At 62.4% G+C, this 25,430-nt stretch overlaps 2 protein-coding genes across 10 annotated transcripts in view; both read right to left on the minus strand.

The window, feature by feature from the left end:
• Positions 1–4,326, minus strand: part of klc2 (kinesin light chain 2) — a 15,735-nt gene extending 11,409 nt beyond the window's left edge. For 2 of the 3 annotated variants that reach the window (XM_088608747.1, XM_088608748.1), the window contains exons 1-3: positions 3,558–4,324; positions 1,421–1,691; positions 555–785 (exon numbers count right to left, since the gene is read on the minus strand). In XM_088608747.1, coding sequence (XP_088464873.1) covers positions 555–785; positions 1,421–1,666 — 477 coding nt within the window. In that variant the 5' untranslated portion in view covers positions 1,667–1,691; positions 3,558–4,324. Of the gene's footprint in view, positions 1–554; positions 786–1,420; positions 1,692–3,557 lie in introns of all 3 variants that reach the window. The other variant, XM_088608749.1, reaches the window with a different exon arrangement.
• A 2,437-nt stretch (positions 4,327–6,763) lies between these two features.
• pacs1b (phosphofurin acidic cluster sorting protein 1b) lies at positions 6,764–25,179 on the minus strand. 7 transcript variants are annotated; one of them, XM_088608714.1, is made up of 24 exons: positions 24,638–25,179; positions 20,727–20,814; positions 20,549–20,638; positions 19,008–19,133; positions 18,645–18,789; positions 18,430–18,524; positions 17,907–17,993; positions 16,204–16,263; positions 15,636–15,790; positions 14,462–14,555; positions 13,738–13,839; positions 13,505–13,629; positions 13,081–13,213; positions 12,521–12,625; positions 12,293–12,399; positions 11,962–12,116; positions 11,630–11,740; positions 10,002–10,104; positions 9,449–9,491; positions 9,322–9,364; positions 9,027–9,174; positions 8,565–8,800; positions 7,816–7,935; positions 6,764–7,328 (listed from the first exon to the last, which is right to left on the minus strand). In XM_088608714.1, exons 1-24 carry the CDS (start codon positions 24,826–24,828, stop codon positions 7,210–7,212), a joined length of 2,781 nt encoding a protein of 926 aa, XP_088464840.1. In that variant the 5' UTR covers positions 24,829–25,179; the 3' UTR covers positions 6,764–7,209. The 7 variants fall into 7 exon arrangements, with proteins under 7 accessions (XP_088464840.1, XP_088464844.1, XP_088464838.1 ...); XM_088608718.1 differs by having other exon boundaries at positions 13,759–13,839; positions 24,638–25,159; XM_088608712.1 differs by having other exon boundaries at positions 13,738–13,842; positions 24,638–25,159.
• Positions 25,180–25,430: the final 251 nt, after the last annotated feature.

A 25,430-nucleotide genomic window follows, 5' to 3' on the forward strand; every position in this document is an offset into this window, starting at 1 on the left:
CTCTACCCCTCATCTCCTTGTACTCCCTCTCCCTGTACCCCCTCTCTCCCTGTGCCCCCATGTACCCTCTCTCTCCCTGTGCCCCTCATCTCCTTGTATCCCCTCTCTCCTTGTGCCCCTGTACCCCTCCTCTCCCTGTGCTCCCCCTCTCCCTGTGCCCCCCTGTACCCCCCCTCTCCCTGTGCCCCCCCTCTCCCTGTGCCCTTGTACCCCTCATCTCCCTGTAGCCCCTCTCTCCTTGTGCCCCTGTACCCCTCATCTCCTTGTAGCCCCTCTCTCCCTGTGCCCTTGTACCCCTCCTCTCTCTGTGCTCCCCCTCTCCCCGTGCCCCCCTGTACCCCCTCATCTCCCTGTACCCCCCCTCTCCCCGTACCCCCCTGTACCCCCTCTCTCCCCGTGCCCCCCTGTACCCCCTCATCTCCCTGTACCCCCCCTCTCCCCGTACCCCCCTGTACCCCCTCTCTCCCCGTGCCCCCCTGTACCCCCTCTCTCCCCGTGCCCCCCTGTACCCCCCCTCTCCCCGTGCCCCTGCGCCCCCTCTCCCCGCGCAGTACCGAGGGGGAGACGTCGTCGTCGAACTTGCGGATCTGGTTCATGAACTCCAGGTGCTTCTTCTCCTCCTCCAGCTGGGCCACGCTCTGCTCGCTGCGCTGCAGGCGCTGCTGGGTCCCCGCCAGCTCGTCCCGCAGCCACTGGTTCTCCTGGCACAGGCGGCGCACCTGCGCCCGCAGCTTCTGCTTCTCCGCCTCCACCGCGCTCAGGTGGCTGGACAGGGCGATGAGCACCTGTGGGCGGGCGGGCGGCAGGGCTGAGCACCCCCGTACTGGCCCCCGAGACCCCCGGCCCCGTCCTGCCACCCCGATACTGACCGCAGGGACCTCTGACCCCTTCCTGCTACCCTGATACTGACCGCAGGGACCCCCAACTCCATCCTGCTACCCCGATACTGACCTCAGAGACCTCTGACCCCTTCCTGGTACCCCGATACTGACCGCAGGGACCCCCAACCCCATCCTGGTACCCCGATACTGACCTCAGAGACCTCTGACCCCTTCCTGCTACCCCGATACTGACCTCAGAGACCTCTGACCCCTTCCTGGTACCCCGATACTGACCGCAGGGACCCCCAACCCCATCCTGCTACCCTGATACTGACCTCAGAGACCTCTGACCCCTTCCTGCCACCCCGATACTGACCTCAGAGACCTCTGACCCCTTCCTGGTACCCCGATACTGACCGCAGGGACCCCCGACCCCATCCTGCTACCCCGATACTGACCTCAGAGACCTCTGACCCCTTCCTGGTACCCCGATACTGACCTCAGAGACCCCCGACCCCGTCCTGCTACCCCGATACTGACCTCAGAGACCCCCGACCCCATCACGCACCCAGAGGGACCCCTCCCCCCGCTCCCCGTACCTGCGCCTCCCCCAGCCCCAGCTCGATGGCGTCCAGGCTCTTGCGCAGCAGCCCCGACTTCTCCTGCGCCGCGGGGAGCTGGGAGCCGTCCGGCAGCGCCACCCCGTCCAGCAGCGCGGCCAGCAGGGCGGCGTGCTCGCTGCGCAGCGTCTCCAGCCCCTGCATCACCGCCTTGGTGCTCAGCACGATCTCGTCCTGCGAGAGGCGCTCCAGAGGCTCGTCCCGGGGCAGCACCATGGCGGACATCCCTCACGACACAGGCCGCCGAGCCCTGGGGCAGAGGGGGCAGTACCGTCATCCAACACTGCAGCACCGTCATACAACACTGTTACACTGTAGCACTGCACTGTCATACAGCACTGCTGTACTTCTGCACTGTCATACAACACTGCAGCACTTCAGCACTGCACCATCATACAACACTGCTGCACTGCACGGTCATACAGCACTGCACTGTCATACAGCACTGCTGCACTGCACTGTCATACAGCACTGCTGCACTGCACTGTCATACAGCACTGCTGCACTGCAGCACTGCACGGTCATACAGCACTGCACTGTCATACAGCACTGCAGCACCGTCATCCAACACTGCTGCACTGCACTGTCATACAGCACTGCTGCACTGCACTGTCATACAGCACTGCTACACTGCAGCACTGCACTGTCATACAGCACTGCACTGTCATCCAACACTGCTGCACTGCACTGTCATACAGCACTGCTGCACTGCAGCACTGCACGGTCATACAGCACTGCACTGTCATCCAACACTGCTGCACTGTACTGTCATACAGCACTGCTGCACTGCAGCACTGCACGGTCATACAGCACTGCACTGTCATCCAACACTGCTGCACTGTACTGTCATACAGCACTGCAGCACTGCACTGTGGGGACGCAAACCGCAGTCTGTGCGAGTCCTAATGCCCTACTATAGTGACAGGGACACGATACTGTAAAACTGAGGTCCTGACTCTCTGCGGTCATTAAAAACCCCAGGGTCTTTCTCAAAAAGAGTTGGGGTGTCACCCCAGTGTCCTGGCCATATTCCCCCCTGGCCTTTACCCCTCATGGCCTCCTAATAACCCCCCTCTCTGAACTGGCTCCATCACACACTGGCAGCTGGGGTGTGGGGAGCGGACTGGAGCATCATCCAGGTGGGGGTACACACTGGTGGGGGTGGAGGGGATCCCCATAACCTGTACAGAGCTCTGAGTGGAGGGTCCAGGAAAGCGACCCCTGAACAACACTCATCTACACAAAGAGTGGCAGGGGTCTGGAGCCAGCCGCGCTGCCAAAACCAGCACAACGCCCCCCACCACCACCACCACCACCACCAAGAAGGGGACACGAGCTAGCGAGCGGACAGGCCCAAGCGGGGGGGCTCGTCTAACACTCCCAGCGACTTGCCAACCAGACGCACCTGCCGGGCCTGCCCCCCCCCCGCCGCCGCCAGCACGCACACGCTGCGCCGGAGGTACCGCAATGCGCCAACCGGCGCGGGGGACAGCGCCGCGTCACGGGAGCGCCGGGCCGCCGCCGGACAGCCGGGCAGCTCGGAACACACACAGCCGCGCGCATCCGTCACCGAGGGGTGCCCGACCCGCCGCCCTGCGTGCCCAAAACACGCCAGCACGTGCAGACGTGGATGGGCATGGTCCAGCTGACACGCGCCCCCCACCCCCCACCAGACCTCCGGAGCGCCGAGCCGAGCCGGGCCGGGCCGGACCGGGACCATTAACTCAACACAGGCTCGCTCTAATCCGCTCTTTACGTCCCACTCGCGGATGTGCAAAGTAAAACAAACCAGAACCAGAACCCCTCACACGTCTCACAGCTCGCGATCCCACCCCCCCGGTACTGGCCCGGACAGAGGACACTGAGTGACGTGACGCGGGACACCGTCAGCACCAGAACCCGGGTCCACCCGGGTCCAGCCTGGTCAGGGAATCGGGTCTGGAAACGGGCCAATAGAGCCGAACCCCCCTCCCCAGTCCCGTGTCTGAATGAAGCGGTCGAGCGCGCTGAACCCGGGCCCTCGGCCCCTCGGGGGGGGACAGCCGTGGAGAGGGCGAGAGGAGGAGGAGGAGGGGGTGCGGGGAGAGGAAGAGCGGCTCACGGGTCAATGACTCACCTGATTCTCGCCCCCTGAGGCGCCGGTGTCGTCCCGTCCCCTGAAGGCTCGGCTCGGCTCGGTTCAGCTCAGCTCAGCTCGCCGGCTCGGTCCCCCGACACCTGCCGCATCCGAGGGGCCCGGAAAGCGGGCTCGCGGTGCAGGTCCAGTCTCCGAGGTTCGGCCCCGCCGGTCCTGTCCGGGTCGGCTGTCCAAGCAGCGCCGCCCCCCCGCTCCGTCCCCTACAGGCACGCACGCGAGGAAGCCCCCCAGTCCGAGATATGCCCCCCGCGCCGGGTCTCTGCCCTGCGTGTCCGCACCTCTGCGCTCTCGCTCTTTCTACTGCCGCATCCGGCACGGCGGGCTCATTCCTAACGGGACGGATCCACGCAGCGTGGGGAGGAGGAGGAGGAGGAGGAGGGAGAGGGGGGTCGGGAGAAAGGTTATCGGAGCCGTGTCCCCCCGCCACTCGTGTGCACGTCAGGGTCTTTTCTTGGGAAAAGAAAGACGCCCGTGTCCGTGTCCGTGTCCGTGCGTGGTCGCCGCTGTTGTTGTTGTTGTTGTTTCTTTTCACACGACCAAGCTGTCGCGAGGAACCGGCATCCCGACTGCTCCGCTGCGCGCGACTGGCTCGCTCTCCGCACTGACAGCCGCTCGCGAGCCGAAAATGGCTGTTGTGCCTATATTGGCTTCCCAGAAGCCCCGGCGCAGGCGCGCTGACGTCACCGCCCAAAACACTGCCGCCAGCCGGGGCCGCTCCCCTCTCTCCTCTCTCCCTCCTCCTCCTTTCTCTCATTCCTCCTCCTCAATCCCCTCTCTCCCTCCTCCTCCTCTCTCTCCCATTCCTCCTCCTCCTCTCTCCTCCTCCTCAATCCCCTCTCTCCCTCCTCCTCCTCTCTCTCATTCCTCTCTCTCCCTCCTCCTCTCTCTCATTCCTCCTCCTCATTCCTCTCTCTCCCTCCTCCTCCTCTCTCTCATTCCTCTCTCCCTCCTCCTCCTCTCTCCTCTCTCTCCCTCCTCCCCTCTCCTCTCTCTCCCTCCTCCTCCTCCTCTCTCCTCTCTCTCCCTCCTCTCTCTCCCTCCTCCTCCTCTATCCCAGCACCCCACGGGCACAAGGCAGGGCACACCCGGGTCACAGGACACACACACCAGGCCCTGTGTCCCCACCAGCGTGTCTGTGGATGGACAAACCGCTGGAGAACATGCAGACTCCACACAGACAGCTGAACCCGGGGCCCCGGCGCGGTGTCAGGCCCGTGCTCTGACCCGGGACGCAGCTCCGCGTGAGCGCGCGTGCTGGGCGCTGGGCGGCGGGCTACACGTCCGCGTGCCGCGGTGTCCGTGACGCAGCGTCGTGACAAGAGACGGGTTAAAAATCCAACGTTTTGATTCTGATGATTTTTAATGACACACCGAATCGACAGCCCTGCGGCTCCGTCCCTCTGGCTCTCTGGCTCCAGCGGACAGGGGACGGAAAAGCTGAAAATGGAGAACGCAGCACCCCCCCTCGCTTCTCTGGACCCCCCCGCAGGCAGGCGGCGCCGGTCCGAGCCGGACTTTCGCTGCTGACGGTCCAGCGGTCTCGAACCCCGGCCACGCTGCCCCACAGGCGGCTGGCCACTGCTGCTGCTGGTCAGCCTGAACCAGGCTGTGGCTTCCAGCGCCCCCTGCAGGGGGAGGGGAGGGTCTTTCATGGCAACAGAAACCGGCATAGCGCCCCCCCAGTCCAACACACTGTTGTCCTCGGCCGTCTGGGGCGACGGGAGGCACGCCCGCGTGGAGCAGCAGCAGCTGCAGGGCTTGTTGCCAGGGCTGCGCGGCGCGCGGCGGGTTCGAGAGACGCTGGGCCGCGGGGGCAGAAGGCAGCCCGGCCAGCCCGCCGCAGTGCTGCGCTCGATTAATCAGCCTGCCCAGTGGCACGCAGAGCGGCTGGCCGCCTGGAACTCCCAGCCCGGAGCTCACCGGAGCCTGCCCTGCCCCGGGGGGAACAAACACCGCAACTCGCAGTTCAAAACACAACCACAAAAGGCCCAAACACACTGGTGCTCGTCCAGGGAGACGCCTGCGACGTCTTTAAAACAAAATCTACCACTGGGCACAGGCCGCTGGGAGAGGAGCGCAAATCACGACACCTGACTGTGGGGGGAAATCCCACTAAAACACCAATGGGAGACGCATGGGTGAGTCCGGAGCCCCGCTCGTCCCAGCCCCCCCTTCCTCTGCTCCAGGGACACCCCTCCGAGCCCCCCTCCCCTCCAGAACCGGGCTGGGCTCACTCGGCCGGCTCTTTTCCCAGGGAGACGGGTTCCAACGGGGCAAACCCATCCAGCAGGAACGAGGACGAGTCTGGGACGCGAGGTGGGGGGTTGGGATTGTGATCATATAATCTACTACCGACGCTAAAGGACTTCTGTCCACACCCACACGGCCAGACCCACGTCCAAATAGGAGTTTTAATATTAAAGTGCACATGTCTGGTATAAAAACAACAAGAGGCTGATGGCTGTGTTTTCTAGGAGCGCCCTAGAGGCATGAAGGCAGTGAGGCCACACTCTCCCCCCACCACCAGAAATAAAAGAATGGAACAGTCCATTTCCCCTTCAGCACGGATGGGAAGATCTAGTCCATCTCGCTCTGATGGGGGGGGGGTTTAAGACCGGAGTTCCTTTCCTTTGGGCGAACTGAACTGGACTCGCTCCGACTCCCCCACACCCCCCTACTGGAGTCCGGTCCTGCGAGGAGAGGAGCCGAGCGGGGGATCCCGGGAAACAGGGGGGCTGGAGTCAGCAAGGTTCGGTGTGGGCCCCCAGGACAGGAACTGCGCCCCGTCGCACGGCACGCCTCTCGCACCTGGGCAAGGCCCAGAGTGGTCCCCTACTGTGGCCAAGGGGCTTGCGGGCATCTCTGGGGGCTCCCCCTGCTACCCGGCTCTTAACAAGCTCTGTCTTCGCCTCATGGGCTTAACTGGACCCATCGAACAGGTGCTGCTGCTTTAAACGAGACCACCAGCCACACTGACCCCTCCTGGCCCAGGACCGGACACCCCCGCTGCAGACAGCACCCCTTCCAGGACTAGTACTGGTCACCCCTGGATTAAAGAGCAATTCCCTGCCTCTGGACTCCCCCATCTTCCCAAAAGCCATTCTGATCTCCACCAGCGCCAGGAATGACCAATCACCCATCTTGTACGGACACAATCGCTCTGTCAGGAAGAGGACACGGCCTGGTTTTTATACGCTTAATGCTCTAATGAAAACACACCGCAAGGAAACTGGTGCATAACATGACACACATAAAAGCACATCTGCCCAAAGTTACTTCTGTACAGGACATGGTCAGCAAGCGTCCATTTTTGTGTGCGTGTGTGTACTCCATCTGTAACCCCATCCCTCCTCTGTACACTCTTCCAGCACCTCCCTGCGTTGCCCTGGAGACGGGCGTGAGCGAACAGCGACGTCATCGATCCAATCCACATGTGCTCCACAGCCGTTGCTATAGCGAAAGAAGAACGAAAATCCGAGCAGAAGTCTACGAGTGACGCGATTGGAGGAGAAGCCCACACCCCCGGCTCTGATTGGCTAGGGAGGGTTCCAGGAGCTCTGAGTGGCAGAGGGCCTGTTCCGGGAGCTGGCCAATGGCTGCGCAGGAGGGGTGGGCTTGGGGGGGGCGGGTCCTAGGACGCTGGCTTGCTGTAGCTGAAGAGTCCGACTGGGAAATACTTGACGTGGGTGGGCCACTGGGCCGCCAGCTGGAAAAACTTGACGTCGTTCCACTCCACCCCGTCGATGGACACTGCAGAGAGAGCACAGCAGGGACGGCCGGTCAGCCACTGGCGGGTTTAGACACCTGCCTCCAGGAGCCTGCTGGACCACAGGGACTCGAGCAGCCCTCTGTGGGAGCGCGGGTGAACCGCGCGTGTCCATGCGTGTCCGAGAGTGCCCTTGTTTGTCTACATGTGCGTGTGCCCGTGTCCAAGCATGCCAATCTGCGTCCGTGTGTGTGCATTGCAGTCTGAGTGCAGCCGTGTCTGTCTACATGTGCCTGTGTATAGCAGTGTGCGGTTGTGTGTGAGTAGCAGTGTGCGGTTGTTTGTGCGTAGCAGTGTGCAGCAGTGTGCGCCTGTGTGTGTGTGTAGCAGTGTGCGGTTGTGTGTGTGCGTGTGTAGCAGTGTGCGGTTGTGTGTGTGCGTGTGTGTAGCAGTGTGCGGTTGTGTGTGTGCGTGTGTGTAGCAGTGTGTGTGTGTGTGTAGCAGTGTGCGGTTGTGTGCGTGCGCCCTCACCTCGCAGGATGGTCTGCTGCTGCTTGGCGGAGCAGATGAGCCGGCTGATGCCCTCGATCACCTGGCTCTTGGAGTCCACCTCCTTCTCCTTCGGCTTCTTCCCCAGGAAGATGGTGGGCACTGCGGAGACAGGAGAGAGCAGCATAGTGAAAGCACAGTCCAGCGCAGTAGAGCCCAGTGAGATCAGGGTAAAAGCACAGTCCAGCGCAGTAGAGCCCAGTGAGATCGGGGTAAAAGCACAGTACAGTGCAGTAGAGCCCAGTGAGAGCGGGGTAAAAGCACAGTACAGCGCAGCAGAGCCCAGTGAGATCGGGGTAAAAGCACAGTACAGCGCAGTAGAGCCCAGTGAGACCGGGGTAAAAGCACAGTACGGCGCAGTAGAGCCCAGTGAGATCGGGGTAAAAGCACAGTACGGCGCAGTAGAGCCCAGTGAGAGCGGGGTAAAAGCACAGTACGGCGCAGTAGAGCCCAGTGAGACTGGGGTAAAAGCACAGTACAACACAGTAGAGCCCAGTGAGATCGGGGTAAAAGCACAAGCCCAGTCAAAGAGCAGAGCAACACGGTAAAAATCACAGGACACCGTGGTAAAAAACAGTGAGGGGTGGTACGTGCTTGGCAATCCCAAGGGAAAACCTACACAAACAGAGAACTGGCTCCGGTGAACTGGAACACAGGCAGGCAGGCCCTCCCGCTGGAACCCTCCCAGCGCCACGGCGGCGCCGCGCCAGCAGGGGGCAGTGTGCACTCACCCTTCTTGTTCTTCTCCTTGGTGACCACGGTCATGGACATGGTGTTGAGGCCGGGCGGGCCCTCGCCGGCGGCCCCCGGCAGCCGGCTGACCTGCACGGAGCGGAAGGTGCTCTTCAGGGTGTTCTTCGAACCCGTGTCGCGGCGCTCGCCCTCCTTCTTCCTCTCCCCGCCCAGCGCCACCCAGTAGTCCACCTGCAGGCCGATGGCGTCCACGCCGTGGGGCATGCTGGGACTCCTGCGGAGAGAGGGCAGGCAGAGCTGAAGGCGAGAGAACTTCGCATGGCGGCAAATGTGAGACCATCAGCACCGGTCTGCACTCGAGCAGCTGCGAAATCCTGGACTGGACCTCGCTGCTGTGCAACCGGAGGCTGACCGCCGCCGACCGTCTGCGACCCGCGACCTGGGAGCCAGTTCGACCGTTCGCCTGTACCGGGAGCCGGCGGCCGGCAAGCCCCACCCACCCCAGCACGGCCAATCCGCTGCTCATGGAGGGCGAGGGGGGCGGGGTCGCGGCGGCCTCCTTGACCAATCCGACGCCGGACCCGTGGGAAGGCGGCGACGTGGAGGGGACGGCCAAGCTCGTGGCCCCGCCCTCGTCTGCATCCGCACCTGAAAGAGGCGGGACAGGAAGTGAGGCGCGGGGTTGAGCCTCAACACCGATTCCACTCCACACACCCCTTCTCCTAAATCCTGTACGCCTGTGCTCCTCTTACTCTCCGCACCCCAAAGCGTACCCTGGTTTTACCGTAATCCTACCTGCGGACGCTGGACTGGGCTCGATCAACCCCACCTTCACCACCTGTCCAAAGACACAGAGGAGAGGCAGTGAGTGGGAGGACACAGGAGACGGGAGAGAGGGAGAGGACTGAGAGGGGACACTCACCCCAATGAAGGGGATGAACTTCTGATAGGAGTCTTCATCGTGCCTGGAGAGAGAGGGGGGATTAGAACAGTCTTAACAGTGGTCTTGAGAGAGAGGAGAGAGGGAGAGGGACAGAGAGTGGAGGGGGAGAGGGAGGAAAGAGAGGAGAGAGAGGGAAGACAGGGAGAGGGATAGAGAGTGGAGGGGGAGAGGGAGGAGAGAGAGAGAGAGAGAGGGAAGACAGGGAGAGGGATAGAGAGTGGAGGGGGAGAGGGACAGAGAGTGGAGGGGGAGAGAGAGGAGAGGGAAGACAGGGAGAGGGACAGAGAGTGGAGGGGGAGAGGGACAGAGAGTGGAGGGGGAGAGAGAGGAGAGGGAAGACAGGGAGAGGGACAGAGAGTGGAGGGGGAGAGAGAGGAGAGGGAAGACAGGGAGAGGGACAGAGAGTGGAGGGGGAGAGGGAGGAGAGGGAGGAGAGAGAGAGGGAAGACAGGGAGAGGGACAGAGAGTGGAGGGGGAGAGGGAGGAGAGAGAGAGAGAGAGAGGAAGTGGAGGGAGACGAGTGCAGACTCACAGTCTGTGCTTGCAGGTCAGCATGGCCTCAGCCACAGGCAGCTGGTGGGTGATGGCGGCTCCTGCGATGTACTGGGAGATCCTGCCGACCACATCGATGGGATCTGGGAGGAGACGGAGCGGGGGCGCTTCAGTCCATGACCCCCCCTCCCCACACACACCGAACTCTCCGAGACACACACTGACCTGCACCCACACACACACACACTGACAGACAGGGCGGGGCGCTTCAATCTGTGACCCCCCCCAAACAGACACACACACATACACACTGACATCTCCCCCCCCCGTCTGGTTAACGGGAGGAGACACCCCAAGCAGACAACTCCAGTCCAGAAAAAAGGCGTCAACCAATCGCCTGATAATCCAGCCCACTGAGATCCCTGATCCATTCTGGTGATCCACCCACTGATCCCTAACCCAGCCCCCAATCCCTGATCCAGCCCCCTGATCCATCCTGCTGATCTCTAACCCAGCCCCCGATCCCTGATCCAGCCCCTGATCCATCCTGCTGATCTCTAACCCAGCCCCCGATCCCTGATCCAGCCCCCTGATCCATCCTGCTGATCTCTAACCCAGCCCCCGATCCCTGATCCAGCCCCCTGATCCATCCTGCTGATCTCTAACCCAGCCCCCGATCCCTGATCCAGCCCCTGATCCATCCTGCTGATCTCTAACCCAGCCTCCTGATCTCTAACCCAGCCCCCGATCCCTGATCCATCCTGCTGATCTCTAACCCAGCCCCTGATCCATATTCCTGATCTCTAACCCAGCCTCCCGATCCCTGATCCAGCCCCCTGATCCATCCTGCTGATCTCTAACCCAGCCTCCCGATCCCTGATCCAGCCCCTGATCCATCCTGCTGATCTCTAACCCAGCCTCCCGATCCCTGATCCAGCCCCCTGATCCATCCTGCTGATCTCTAACCCAGCCCCCGATCCCTGATCCATCCTGCTGATCTCTAACCCAGCCTCCCGATCCCTGATCCAGCCCCTGATCCATCCTGCTGATCTCTAACCCAGCCTCCCGATCCCTGATCCAGCCCCCTGATCCATCCTGCTGATCTCTAACCCAGCCCCCGATCCCTGATCCATCCTGCTGATCTCTAACCCAGCCCCTGATCCATATTCCTGATCTCTAACCCAGCCTCCCGATCCCTGATCCAGCCCCCTGATCCATCCTGCTGATCTCTAACCCAGCCTCCCGATCCCTGATCCAGCCCCTGATCCATCCTGCTGATCTCTAACCCAGCCTCCCGATCCCTGATCCAGCCCCCTGATCCATCCTGCTGATCTCTAACCCAGCCTCCCGATCCCTGATCCAGCCCCCTGATCCATCCTGCTGATCTCTAACCCAGCCTCCCGATCCCTGATCCATCCTGCTGATCTCTAACCCAGCCCCCGATCCCTGATCCAGCCCCTGATCCAGCCCCCTGATCTCTAACCCAGCCTCCCGATCCCTGATCCATCCTGCTGATCCATCCTGCTGATCTCTAACCCAGCCCCCGATCCCTGATCCATCCTGCTGATCTCTAACCCAGCCCCCGATCCCTGATCCATCCTGCTGATCTCTAACCCAGCCTCCCGATCCCTGATCCAGCCCCCTGACCCGGCCCGCCGAGGCGCTGACCCGTCTGCGGCGGCTCCGGGCGGCTGAACAGGTCCCTCCAGGCCGGGTCCAGGAAGGCGGAGCTGTAGCGGGCGTCCAGCCAGCCCAGGTGCTTGGCCACGGGGTGCGAGCCTGCGGACAGAGGGAGGGCAGGAATCACAGCCCGTCGCCAGAGGAACGAGCTCGAGCGCCGACGTCCAGCAGCTCACTCTTTCACGATATCCGGGGTGTCGCGTCTACCCGTTTCACCGCACCTTTCAGATCTCGTGGCTGCACACGACGTGTTACCTCCCCGAGGTTTCGGCCGGGCACCCCCGCGCCCCCCGCCCTGCCCCTCCCGGCGGGCACCTTACCCAGGGGCACCACAAGGAACCTCATGTGGTTCAGCCAGTCCGACGTCTTGTTGGCCAGCTGGGTGACGAAGAACCTCAGGATGGAGCCCAGGTAGCTCTGCCCACCCACTGCTGCCACCTTGACTGGGCGTGGCATGGAGGAGTTACAGTTACAGCTGGGGAGAGAGGGGGGGGAGGAGAGAGAGGGGGGGGGGGGTTGGTTTATCTCCTCCTGTGCCCAGGGCTGAAGCAGGAGAAGATCCTGTGTCTGTGAGTGCGAGTGTGCGCCTGCGTTTGTGCAGCTCCTGAGCTCGGGTGTGGGTCCCGTGTCCGACAGACGGGGTGAACTCACAACTTCTGTATCCGGGTCAGCACTGCAGACAGCACGGCCTGGATCTCGGCACCAGAACACGTGCACACCACCGGCAGCTTCTGGGCGTGGAGCAGGTCCGCGACGAACTGCAGGGAGAGGAGAGGGGAGCCTTCACACGCGCTGACCCCCTGACCCCTGACCCCTGACCCTCGCCGACCCCCCGACCTTCCGACCCTCGCCGACCCCCCGACCCGCGCTGGTACTGACCTGGCCCTGCCAGTCCGTGATGTTGACCAGGATGAGGTTCTCGGGCAGCGCGGTGTCCGACACCAGGATCTGGTTCAGCTGATCGTACACCACCTTCCTGGGCACCTGTGGGTGACAACAGCCTTCTTCCAGCGGGCAGTACGGTCAGCCTGCACACCGGACTGCACACAGACCACAACAGGGTCTAACAGGATTGGACCAGCTGTCCTCCAGGTCTACCAGGACCGGACCTGAACCACCAGACCAGCTGCCCCCCTGGTCTGACAGGACTGGACCTGAACCATCAGACCAGCTGTCCCCCTGGTCTAACAGGACTGGACCTGAACCATCAGACCAGCTGTCCCCCTGGTCTGACAGGACTGGACCTGAACCACCAGACAACCTGTCCTCCTGGTCTGACAGGACCGGACCTGAACCGCCGGACCAGCTGTCCCCCGGGTCTAACAAAACCAGACCTAAACCGCCGGACCAGCTGTCCTCCTGGTCTGACAGGACTGGACCTGAACCACCAGACCAGCGGTCCCCCGGGTCTAACAAGACCGGACCTGTGGGGTCAGTACCTGCGTGGAGTGGCTCAGCTCAGGCGACCTCTCGCTGTCTGAGCTGTTGGTTCTCTCGCTCAGCGGCTTCGACTGCTGCCGGTCTCTAAACGGAGTGCTCCTCCTCTGCCGAGGGGTGTGGCCGCCGTCCAGCCTGCGTGGGGAGAGTGGTGGACACAGAGTGGGGGAACTGAGAGCCGGACATACCGAGACTGTCCTGTCTGTGTGCTAACCTGGGAGAGGGCGTGCTCTGTGTCTATACTGCGTGTGCTCTGTGTCTATACTGCGTGTGCTAACCTGGGAGAGGGCGTGCTCTGTGTCTATACTGTGTGTGCTCTGTGTCTATACTGTGTGCGCTAACCTGGGAGAGGGTGTGCTCTGTGTCTATACAGTGTGTGCTAACCTGGGAGAGGGCGTGCTCTGTGTCTATACAGTGTGTGCTAACCTGGGAGAGGGCATGCTCTGGGTCTCTGTGCTCTTGCTTGTCTTCAGGGGCGTCCTGGGCTTCTCGGGGACTGACACAGTGATGGAAGGGGTCATCTCCCCAAACAGGTCCTGTTCGCTGAGCTCCTGCACCACACAGAGAGAGCAGAGAGAGAGAGAGAGAGAGAGAAAGAGAGAGAGAGATGGCTGTTCAGTTTCTCGGCATGTTTCCCCAGCATGTCACCAGCGTGTCACCAGCGTGTCAGTGTGTGTTACCAGCGTGTCAGTCTCTGACAGGGCCTCCTCCAGGGTCCTGCTTTGCGGCTGCTTCATCTTCTCCAAAGGGTTTGCCTCCCCCTGCTGGAGAGACAGAGGAATGACAGGGGCGAGGATGGGGCTCACAGGCATCTCCAATCAGGGGGCGACCTCTCGGAGTCCCATGGGTGGCTCGGAGAGGAGAGTCCCAGCTCTCCGGAGCACAGGGCCTCCAGTGAGGGATAAGGATCACTCTCCCTGACGACAGTAATGGGCTCAGCTGAGACATGAGCTGATTCCTTTAAGCTGTGAAGAGCTCAGGCTGTGGGCTGGAAGCCAGAAGGATGAGGCTCCCGAGAGGCACTGGAACAGAGCTGTGGCCTCCAGCCCTGTCCTGCAGTCTGCACCCCACTTCTGTAGAGCCCCAGTCCTGCAGCACCCCCTTTCTGTAGAGCCCCAGTCCTACAGCACCCCCTTTCTGTAGAGCCCCAGTCCTGCAGGGCTTCTACGCATCTTCAGTCAGTGGCTAAAACTCACCTTCACCTGGACTAATTAATTTAATTATGTTAATTGGGTTCAATTAAGGAACAGCAAGTTGGGTCAGACAAGCCTGCAGCTCTGCAGATGTGAGTTCTAATCAAATCTTCCTCTAAATCTCCCAGTCCTGCTCTCCCAGTCCTCCCAGTCCTCTCCCCTCTGAGTCCTCCCACTTCCCAGGACTCACTGGGCTGAAGGTGTCTCGGCCCAGGCTGCCCTTGCTGTTCAGGCTGCCGATCTCCGTCTGGGAGCTGGACTGGGACATTCCCTCGAAGAAGGGCCTGGAGACGCACAGGACAGAGACATCACTCGCAGTGCACAGCAGTCTGATCTCCCCCAGAGCCCCTCCCCCAGTCTGTGTACTGGCCAGGCTCCTCCCCCAGAGCCCCTCCCCCAGTCTGTGTACTGGCCAGGCTCCTCCCCCAGAGCCCCTCCCCCAGTCTGTGTACTGGCCAGGCTCCTCCCCCAGAGCCCCTCCCCCAGTCTGTGTACTGGCCAGGCTCCTCCCCCAGAGCCCCTCCCCCAGTCTGTGTACTGGCCAGGCTCCTCCCCCAGAGCCCCTCCCCCAGTCTGTGTACTGGCCAGGCTCCTCCCCCAGAGCCCCTCCCCCAGTCTGTGTACTGGCCAGGCTCCTCCCCCAGAGCCCCTCCCCCAGTCTGTGTACTGGCCAGGCTCCTCCCCCAGAGCCCCTCCCCCAGTCTGTGTACTGGCCAGACTCCTCCCCCAGAGCCCCTCCCCCAGTCTGTGTACTGGCCAGACTCCTCCCCCAGAGCCCCTCCCCCTTCTGTGTACTCGCCAGGCTCCTCCCCCAGAGCCCCTCCCCCAGTCTGTGTACTGGCCAGACTCCTCCCCCAGAGCCCCTCCCCCTTCTGTGTACTGGCCAGGCTCCTCCCCCAGAGCCCCTCCCCCAGTCTGTGTACTGGCCAGACTCCTCCCCCAGAGCCCCTCCCCCAGTCTGTGTACTGGCCAGACTCCTCCCCCAGAGCCCCTCCCCCAGTCTGTGTACTGACCAGGCTCCTCCCCCAGAGCCCCTCCCCCAGTCTGTGTACTGACCAGACTCCTCCCCCAGAGCCCCTCCCCCTTCTGTGTACTGACCAGACTCCTCCCCCAGAGCCCCTCCCCCTTCTGTGTACTGGCCAGACTCCTCCTCCAGTCTGTGTACTGGCCAAGCTCCTCCCCCAGAGCGCCTCCCCAGTCTGTGTACTGGCCAGACTCCTCCCCCAGAGCCCCTCCCCCAGTCTGTGTACTGACCAGACTCCTCCCCCAGAGCCCCTCCCCCAGTCTGTGTACTGGCCAAGCTCCTCCCCCAGAGCCCCTCCCCAGTCTGTGTACTGGCCAGGCAGGGGACCAGCTGCGCTGACCTGAGTTTGGGCTTGGGGGTGCTGAGGATGCTCTCCGTCTCCTCCATCTCCGGCCCGCTGTCGCTGGGGTTGTAGAGGCTGTCGTACAGCTCGTCCAGGTCCTCCTCCACCTCCTGGATCTGCTCCCGGGACACGTGCTCCAGGCCGAACCCCACCTGCCAACAGGCGGGCAGGAGGAGAGGGAGGAAGAGGAAGAGGAAGCGGAAGCATTAGTCCTGTCACTAATGAGAGAGACGGGGAGCACGCAGGACTGCGCCCCAGCTCCGAGAGAGGGAGCACGCAGGACTGCGCCCCAGCTCCGAGAGAGGGAGCACGCAGGACTGCGCCCCAGCTCCGAGAGAGGGAGCACGCAGGACTGCGCCCCAGCTCCGAGAGAGGGAGCACGCAGGACTGCGCCCCAGCTCCGAGAGAGGGAGCACGCAGGACTGCGCCCCAGCTCCGAGAGAGGGAGCACGCAGGACTGCGCCCCAGCTCCGAGAGAGGGAGCACGCAGGACTGCGCCCCAGCTCCGAGACAGAGGACAGCAGACGGTTTTACCTGCTGCAGAGATTGAGATGGGAAACGTTACCTCATCGGAAACTTTAAACCTTTTCAGCAAAGCCACAAACTTCTGCTTTATGTTGGGTTGCTGAGGAAAAACAGACAGAAAAGAACGTCACCGGTTCAGACAATAACACTCTGGCCAAATAGAGGAAGTTTCAATTTCACTGCAACTGAGGGGCAGAGAAGCATAGTGGAGCTCATCACAGCACAGAGCACTATAGCCCAGCACAGAGCAGTACAGAACACCATAGCACAGTTCAGCACAATACAGAGCTATACAGTAGTGCTTGTGACCATAACTACAGTACAGAGCACTTTAGCACAGTACAGCACAGTACAGAGCTATAGTGCTTGTGACCATAACTACAGCACAAAGGTCTATAGGCCAGTACAGAGCAGTATAGCACAGCACAGAGCACTATAGCCCAGTACAGTTCAGTACAGAACATCATAGCACAATACAGAACAGTACAGAGCTATACAGTAGTGCTTGTGACTATACAGTACAGTACAGAGCACTATAGTACAGCACAGTACAGTACAGTACAGAACACACAGCACAGTATAGCCCAGCACTGTAGCACAGAGCAGCGTCACTCATCAAGTCCCACCAGAGCCAGACACACAGCACTGCAGCAGCTGTGGGGCAGGCGGAGTGACCAGTCACCCCTAACTGTGACCTGAACCTCACGCACCCCGCTCTCAAACTGCACACTCTCCCTCTCTGAAAGAGCCCTCAGAGCCCCTCGGGGTTAACGCCGCCCCCTGCAGGCCCACGCCGCCCCTGCGGCCCGCGGCCGTGAGGCAGCGGAGGAGAGAGAGAGGCCAGCTGCCAGGATGGAGAGATTCCAAGAGCCCTTCACAAGCGGCAATTACATCAGCGCAGAGGTGTCGAAGCACTTAATTACTCTCCCCCCCCGGCCCCCACGGGCCCCCCGCCTGTGCGCCGCGTCCTGCCAAGCCCTGCCCCTGCAAACACTGGCGCCAATCGTGCGCTCGGCGGCCTGAATCCTGGCCTGGGGTCACTCCTGCCTGACGTGGGGTCACGCTCCTGTCCGACCCGGCCTGGGGTCACTCCTGCCTGACGTGGGGTCACGCTCCTGTCCGACCCGGCCTGGGGTCACTCCTGCCTGACGTGGGGTCACTCTCCTGTCCGCCCCCCCCCGGGGTCACTCCTGCCTGACGTGGGGTCACTCTCCTGTCCGCCCCCCCCCGGGGTCACTCCTGCCTGACGTGGGGTCACTCTCCTGTCCGCCCCCCGCCCGGGGTCACTCCTGCCTGACTAGGGGTCACACTCCTGTCCATGAGTGACGTGGGGTCACTCCTGCCTGACGTGGGGTCACACTCCTGTCCGCCCCCGGCCTGGGGTCACTCCTGCCTGATGTGGGGTCACACTCCTGTCCGCCCCCGGCCTGGGGTCACTCCTGCCTGATGTGGGGTCACACTCCTGCCTGACGTGGGGTCACGCTCCTGTCCGACCCGGCCTGGGGTCACTCCTGCCTGACGTGGGGTCACACTCCTGTCCGTGAGTGACGTGGGGTCACTCCTGCCTGACGTGGGGTCACACCCCTGTCCGACCCGGCCTGGGGTCACTCCTGCCTGACGTGGGGTCACTCTCCCGGTGCCCTCGGCAGACACAGCTCTGGCCGACAGCACGCCGTGCCTGCAGGCGCAGTGCCGGGCTCGGCCACTGGGGCGGCGCTGCTGTGGACAGGCGGCGAGACTCACGTTGACCCGCGTGATGGACGCTGTGGAGGTCAGCTTGCGGCGAGACTTCTTCATCTTCCCCACCTCGTAATCTTCGTCAAACAGATACTGAAAGAGCAGGGGGGGGCAGAGTCCATCAGGCTGCTGCCCCTCCTGTGCCACTCCCACCCTGGACGCAAACTTTAACCTTTAACCCTTCAACCCCCCACCCCCAGGTACAGGGTCATCGCCGCCCTACTGTTGGGACCCACACCCCCTGTGCCCCAGACTGCCTCCTGTACCCCCAAACAAGTCTCCTGTGTTTCTATACTGACAGTGCTTTCTGTACCCCAATACTACACCCCGCCTGCTGTACCCCAATACTGTCTCATCATCTATTACAGCCTCACCTGGCCAGACACGGGGTCCCCTCTACCCTGCTGTTGGGACCCACACCCAAACCCCTTTCTGCCCCCGCGCCCCAGACTGTCTCCTGCTGCTGCCCTCTGCCCAGATATGGGCTCCTGTGAGCTGCACCCCAATACCGCCCCCCACGGAGCCCCACCTGGCCGTGCGCGGGGTCGTCGCTGCCCTCCTGCTCGGAGGAGAAGCTCTCCTCTTCGTCTTCCGAGTAGTTGTCGATGTCCGGAGAGCGGTCTGCTGGCGGGGGGGAGAGAGGGAGGGAGGACAGGGTGAGGCTCTGACCCCAGCCGGCAGCGGGAGGCTGCACTCCCTGGGCCAGCCACAGGGGCGGCGCCGCGGCGCAGCAGGGCGACTCACCGGACAGCTTGGCCTTGGGCCCCTCGTGGTCGATGGGCTGGCTGGACAGGGAGTAGATGCGGATCTCGGCCACCGGCACGGCCGCGTCCTTCACGTTGCTGTGGAGACCCAGCACCTGCGCCCCCTCGCTGGGGTGCTGCATCACCTGGGCAGGACACGGAAAGAGACCCGGCTGAAGCAGGCTGAAGCGGGCCGGACCGGGCCGGACCAGGACGTTCAAGGGCTCATGGGATGAGCTTGTAGCTTAGTAGGGGATACTGACCCTACATGGGAGACACACGCACAAGGGGGGCGCCCACGCGCACATGCACACAGGGGGCGCACACGCACACAGGAGACAACCTGCCCAGGACCCCCACTGACCTCCGCCATGTTGATGAGCCCCAGGGCCAGCGTCTTGTAGCCCAGGATGGTGCGGTTCTTGTACCTCTTGCGGCGCTGCAGCATGATCTGCAGCTTGTTGGCGTCTCTCTTCAGGAAGTGGGGGTACTGCAAGGCATGCAGGGAAGACACGTCTCTCGTCACCGGGGTCAGAGGGCAGATTTAACCCTTCCCACGCCGGCTCAGCTCTCATGAAGCAGCCCTGCAGGACTGGGGCTCTACAGAAGGGGGGTGCAGGCTGCAGGACTGGGGCTCTACGGAAGCGGGGTGCAGGCTGCAGGACTGGGGCTCTACAGAGAGGGGGTGCTGCAGGACTGGGGCTCTACAGAAGCGGGGTGCAGGCTGCAGGACTGGGGCTCTACAGAAGCGGGGTGCAGGCTGCAGGACTGGGGCTCTACAGAAGCGGGGTGCAGGCTGCAGGACTGGGGCTCTACAGAAAGGGGGTGCAGGCTGCGGGACTGGGGCTCTACAGAAGCGGGGTGCAGGCTGCAGGACTGGGGCTCTACAGAAGCGGGGTGCAGGCTGCGGGACTGGGGCTCTACAGAAAGGGGGTGCAGGCTGCGGGACTGGGGCTCTACAGAAGCGGGGTGCAGGCTGCAGGACTGGGGCTCTACAGAAGCGGGGTGCAGGCTGCGGGACTGGGGCTCTACAGAAAGGGGGTGCAGGCTGCGGGACTGGGGCTCTACAGAAAGGGGGTGCAGGCTGCAGGACTGGGGCTCTACAGAAAGGGGGGTGCAGGCTGCAGGACTGGGGCTCTACAGAAAGGGGGTGCAGGCTGCAGGACTGGGGCTCTACAGAAGCAGGGTGCAGGCTGCAGGACTGGGGCTCTACAGAAGCGGGGTGCAGGCTGCAGGACTGGGGCTCTACAGAAGAGGGGTGCAGGCTGCAGGACTGGGGCTCTACAGAAGAGGGGTGCAGGCTGCAGGACTGGGGCTCTACAGAAGAGGGGTGCAGGCTGCAGGACTGGGGCTCTACAGAAGGGGGGTGCAGGCTGCAGGACTGGGGCTCTACAGAAGCGGGGTGCAGGCTGCAGGACAGGGCTGGAGGCCACAGCTCTGTTCCAGTGCCTCTCGGGAGCCTCATCCTTCTGGCTTCCAGCCCACAGCCTGAGCTCTTCACAGCTTAAAGGAATCAGCTCACGTCTCAGCTGAGCCCATTACTGTCGTCAGGGAGAGTGATCCTTATCCCTCACTGGAGGCCCTGTGCTCCGGAGAGCTGGGACTCTCCTCTCCGAGCCACCCATGGACTCGGGGTCTGGCCAGGGGCTGCTAAACTGGACGAGGAGCACACATTTTACACCATGGTAAAGCCCTGGGTAAAAGCACAGTACAGTGCAGCAGAGCCCAGTGAGATCAGGGTAAAAGCACAGTACAGCGCAGTAGAGCCCAGTGAGATCAGGGTAAAAGCACAGTCCAGCGCAGTAGAGCCCAGTGAGATCAGGGTAAAAGCACAGCACAGCGCAGTAAATGCAGGGCCTGCAGATGCTGTCATGTCCTGCTGGCCAGGTGCTCGGTCCAGCTCACCTGCAGGGAGAAGGAGAGCTGCAGGTCTGTCTCGGTCAGCCCGGCCGCAGACAGCAGGATCTCATTGGAGCGAAGGATGCGCTTCGAACCCTGGGACAGAGACACAGGGGCGAGTGAGAGAGGGAGAGAGAGGAGCAGGGATGAAGAGGAGACTCCAGCGCCGGCCCGGAGGAGATACCTGCAGCTTGACGGCGATGACCACAGAGGTCAGGTCCTTGTCCAGCTCCTTCAACATCACCAGCTTCTTCAGGGTCAGGTTGAAGAGCCTGGGGCAGACAGGGGAGAGACCGACAGGCACTCATCAGGACGGCTGTCCCACACCGACCTGAACACAGGAGACCACAGGACCCTCAGAGTCACCCACAGCGTCAACCCCACCGACGTCTTCCCGGGCCAGAGGACGCAGGTGGACACTGCAGGTGAACCGGGTGCGAACCACAGAGCCTCGGGCCTCTCCCCGAAACCGGCTGCGTTTCTCAGCCCAGCCTGTCGAACGACATTCCGGTCTCGAGGCGCTGCAGCCCTCGGGCCCGTGCACACAATCCGGGAAGCCGAACGTCCGCAAGACCCACGCGCCGGAAAAACCCAGGATCGAGCAGACAACCAGGGCTGTGGATCTTGGCTGCTGCCTCTCCCCCCCCCCCACCACCTCCCACGATCTCGTCAGCCTCTGGCAGAGCCCCCCGCCCCAGAGCCCAGAGCCCAGCAGGCAGCCTCCTCCGCACGGCGTGAGTCAGTGTGACAGAGACACGGAGAGCACACCACAGGCCTGTCTGCAGGGGGGAATATCACCCCACCGCTGGCAGGGGGACTGCAGGAGCTCCCACTGCACAGCGGTCTGATCCACTCCGGGTTTCTTCCCCACCGACAGCAATTAACAGCATGGTAAAACCCGGAGCGGATCAGACTGCTGCGCACTGGGAGTCTGACAGCACTGTCACACCTGGAGCGGATCAGACTGCTGCGCACTGGGAGTCTGACTGACAGCACTGTCACACCTGGAGCGGATCAGACTGCTGCGCACTGGGAGTCTGACTGACTGCACTGTCACACCTGGAGCGGATCAGACTGCTGCACACTGGGAGTCTGACTGACAGCACTGTCACACCTGGAGCGGATCAGACTGCTGCGCACTGGGAGTCTGACTGACTGCACTGTCACACCTGGAGCGGATCAGACTGCTGCGCACTGGGAGTCTGACTGACAGCACTGTCACACCTGGAGCGGATCAGACTGCTGCACACTGGGAGTCTGACAGCACTGTCACACCTGGAGCGGATCAGACTGCTGCACACTGGGAGTCTGACTGACAGCACTGTCACACCTGGAGCGGATCAGACTGCCGCACACTGGGAGTCTGACTGACAGCACTGTCACACCTGGAGCGGATCAGACTGCCGCACACTGGGAGTCTGACTGACAGCACTGTCACACCTGGAGCGGATCAGACTGCTGCACACTGGGAGTCTGACTGACAGCACTGTCACACCTGGAGCGGATCAGACTGCCGCACACTGGGAGTCTGACTGACAGCACTGTCACACCTGGAGCGGATCAGACTGTTGTCCGTTCGGAGCTCAGCTGGTTTCCCTCTGCCTGTTCAAGCATCTTTTTCCAGATGTCCTTTCAACACCTGATGAAACGTCCCCTCACCTCCCTGCCTGTTCTCCCTCTGGATTTGGAAAAATGGGACAAGAACAGGCTTCTGCCCCGGCCCCAGAATCCAGGTCAGGCTGACATTCAGGATGTAATGGCGATCTGACGCAGGAAAAAAAAAGAGGTAGGCTACCTTTCCAGCAACAACGACATCGCCCAGATCGAGCCCCCACCAGACCCCCAGTGACAATTTTCACAAGCCGTCCCCCGCCCCCATCCACAGGGGTGCTTAAAGGGTTAGGATAATGGAAAATCAGACGGATCCCAGCTGGTTTCTCTCCTGTTCCTTCACCACACCATCTGTCCTCCTGCCAGACTCAGGACTCCAGTGGCGAAAGTGACATCACATAGTGGACCAAAGAGTGAACTACTAGCCCAGTGTGCAGCAGTCTGATCCGCTCCAGGTGTGACAGTGCTGTCAGACTCCCAGTGCGCAGCAGTCTGATCCGCTCCAGGTGTGACAGTTCTGTCAGTCAGACTCCCAGTGCGCAGCAGTCTGATCCGCTCCAGGTGTGACAGTGCTGTCAGACTCCCAGTGTGCAGCAGTCTGATCCGCTCCAGGTGTGACAGTGCTGTCAGTCAGACTCCCAGTGCGCAGCAGTCTGATCCGCTCCAGGTGTGACAGTGCTGTCAGTCAGACTCCCAGTGTGCAGCAGTCTGATCCGCTCCAGGTGTGACAGTGCTGTCAGTTGCTTTAACTACAGGAGACTCTTCTACAGAAACTCCACCAGGAACTGGAAATTCTAATCTTTCTGTTGTACAGTAGGTCAGTCTGCATTGACTGATACAGTTATAAAAGTCCAGTGAGATCAGGGTAAAAGCACAGTACAGTGCAGTAGAGCCCAGTGAGATCAGGGTAAACGCACAGTACAGCACAGTAGAGCCCAGTGAGATCGGGGTAAAAGCACAGTCCAGCGCAGTGAGATCAGGGTAAAAGCACAGTACAGCCCAGTGAGACTCCAGTTACCTCGTGGAGAGGCACAGTACGACGTGCCGAAAGCAGAAATGATTCTTTTTCTACCTTTAAACAGTCCCGAGACCCAGGGGTCTAATTTCAGCCCTGTCCTTGTCCCAGTCCTTGGGAAATCTGCGCCTGTGTGTGTGTCAGTGTGTGTGTGTGTGGGTGGGTGTTACAGAGGGGCACTGCCGGGGGCTCAGGAGCCAGCCTGTTTGTCTTGGCACCTGGCCTCTCCACCCTGGCACAGGGAGTGTTTCCTGATGCCCTCTGCGGGACAGCGCCCAGCGCCCCGTCCGAGCTCAGCGACAGCTTCAAGGGGAAGAGTCAGGCGGAGCCGGGAAACACGGGACATCGCTCCGCAGGAGGGACATCTGCCATTCGGAATTCCTCAGCGCCACGCCGACGCGAGACAGAACCCACGCCAATGCGAGCGCGCGAGATCGCCCCACCTCTGCCCCTCTGCTCGGACCCTGTTCCTGAGCCCAGCGCAGCAGACTGGACAGGGAGCCCGGAAGAGAGCAGGGCTGGGCGGCTTGTTCCACTCTCCCACCACCCTGTGTGTAAAGAAGCGCCCCCCTGCTCTGGGCCCCCGGCTGTGTGGAACTCGAGCTGCACCGCGGCGGGACACGGGCTCCGCGGCCCAGAACCTCCCTCTGGCGGACCAGGAGACCCGGCCGTCGGAGGGGACGGAACCGGCGATCCACGTCCCGGACGGATCCATCGGAAAGCCCCCCCCCCCCCCCGTGACCGCGGCCCCGATCCGGACTGGGCGGACTGACGCCAGCGCAGACCCGGGTCCGCCGGTCCGCTCGGAACCGGCACCGGCACCGCATCCTGCGCACGCAGCCCGAGTGGGAGGCACGTCTCGCTGCGCGGTCCTCCTGCCGTGTTTATTTCTTGCGGGGGGGCGACCTTCCTCTGTGGATAAATAGTCCACAGAGGTAACCTTGTTGTGAAAGGCGCTATATAGAAAATAAATTGAATTGAACTGAATAAATCATCGATAAACCGGCAGGACTTCGCACCAAGGGCGAGGAGAGAGGAGGAGGGGCGCTGGGGGGGCGAGCCCCACTTACATCAAGGGAGCGAGAGAGACGGGGAGAGATCTGAGGCGCCTGTCACGCACCCCGAAAGAGCTCGCCCTCACACCCCCCATCACCACCACCACCACCACCACCGTCCCGGTACAAATTGAAAGCGCTTCGCATGTTAAGCGCTTCGCAGAAATGCAGGAAAAAAATAAAGAAACGCTCGATGATCAGCCGCCTGTACGGACACGCCACCGCCGGAGGAAGAATTTGAGAGCGGCCCGCATTCCTCAGGACCGGAGGGGCGGGGAACCCCCGGGACCCCCACTCCGGGGCACGCACCCGTCCCGGCCGGGCCGCCCGTCTTTAAGGGGCGGGGCTGACGACGGATCGCCCGTCCGGTCCGGCCGGGAAGCAGCAGAGAGAGCGCGGGTCGGCGGCGCCTACCTGGGCACGCAGCTGGGCAGCGACCGGTCCACCTCCCAGGTGGCGTACAGGTTCATCTGCACCGGGCGGGCGGAGGCGATGGTCACCGGCTTCGGGGGCTGGAGGTGGGGGGACGGAGCCCCGCCAGCCCGGGGGAGCCCTCCTCCTCCTCCTCCGCCGCCGCTGCCGCCTCCTCCTCCTCGCTCGGACATGCTCGGGGACGGGGTGTGCGCAGGAGGCCGGGGAGCGGCTGCCCTGCGGGTGAAGGCGTGCGGGGTGGCGGTTTCTCCTCTCTGTCCGGCGGAGCAGGGAGCCCCAGTCGCCGTCTGCTTGTTTTGAACGCGCGAGGCGCCTCCTTCCTATTTTCTGTGCGCGCTTCCTTCCTGCCGAATCTCGGCTCCTCCTCCTCCTCCTCCAGCTCTGACGCGGGCGGCTGTTTTCCGCGGATGCGGGCTCCTCCCGGGGTCCCGAGCCGAGCCGAGCCGAGCCGGTTCAGACAGAGGGCACGGCAGCGAGCGAGCGGGAGAGAGAGGAGGAGGAGGAGGGGGGCGGTGAAGGCGCAGACAGACCCTCAAGATGACGCACCTCGCAATCAATACCTCACAGCGTGTGTGTGTGTGTGTGGGGGGGGCTGCTGGTAATACTCCCTCTTCCCTGTCCAGCGTGAGGTTCCAGCGTGTGGACCTGCAGACACGCCCACACGTGTGCATTCCTTAACAAAACCCGCCCCTCCCCCCAGCCAGGTGTCTGCTCCCCTGTGGACTCGGGTCCGAGGGCTCTGCGGCCAGGCGAACACGCTGGTGTGGTTCTGCCA

Source organism: Lepisosteus platostomus, chromosome 16, assembly GCF_059453375.1.
Source record: "Lepisosteus platostomus isolate fLepPlt1 chromosome 16, fLepPlt1.hap1, whole genome shotgun sequence".
Classification (NCBI taxonomy): Eukaryota; Metazoa; Chordata; class Actinopteri; order Semionotiformes; family Lepisosteidae; genus Lepisosteus; species Lepisosteus platostomus.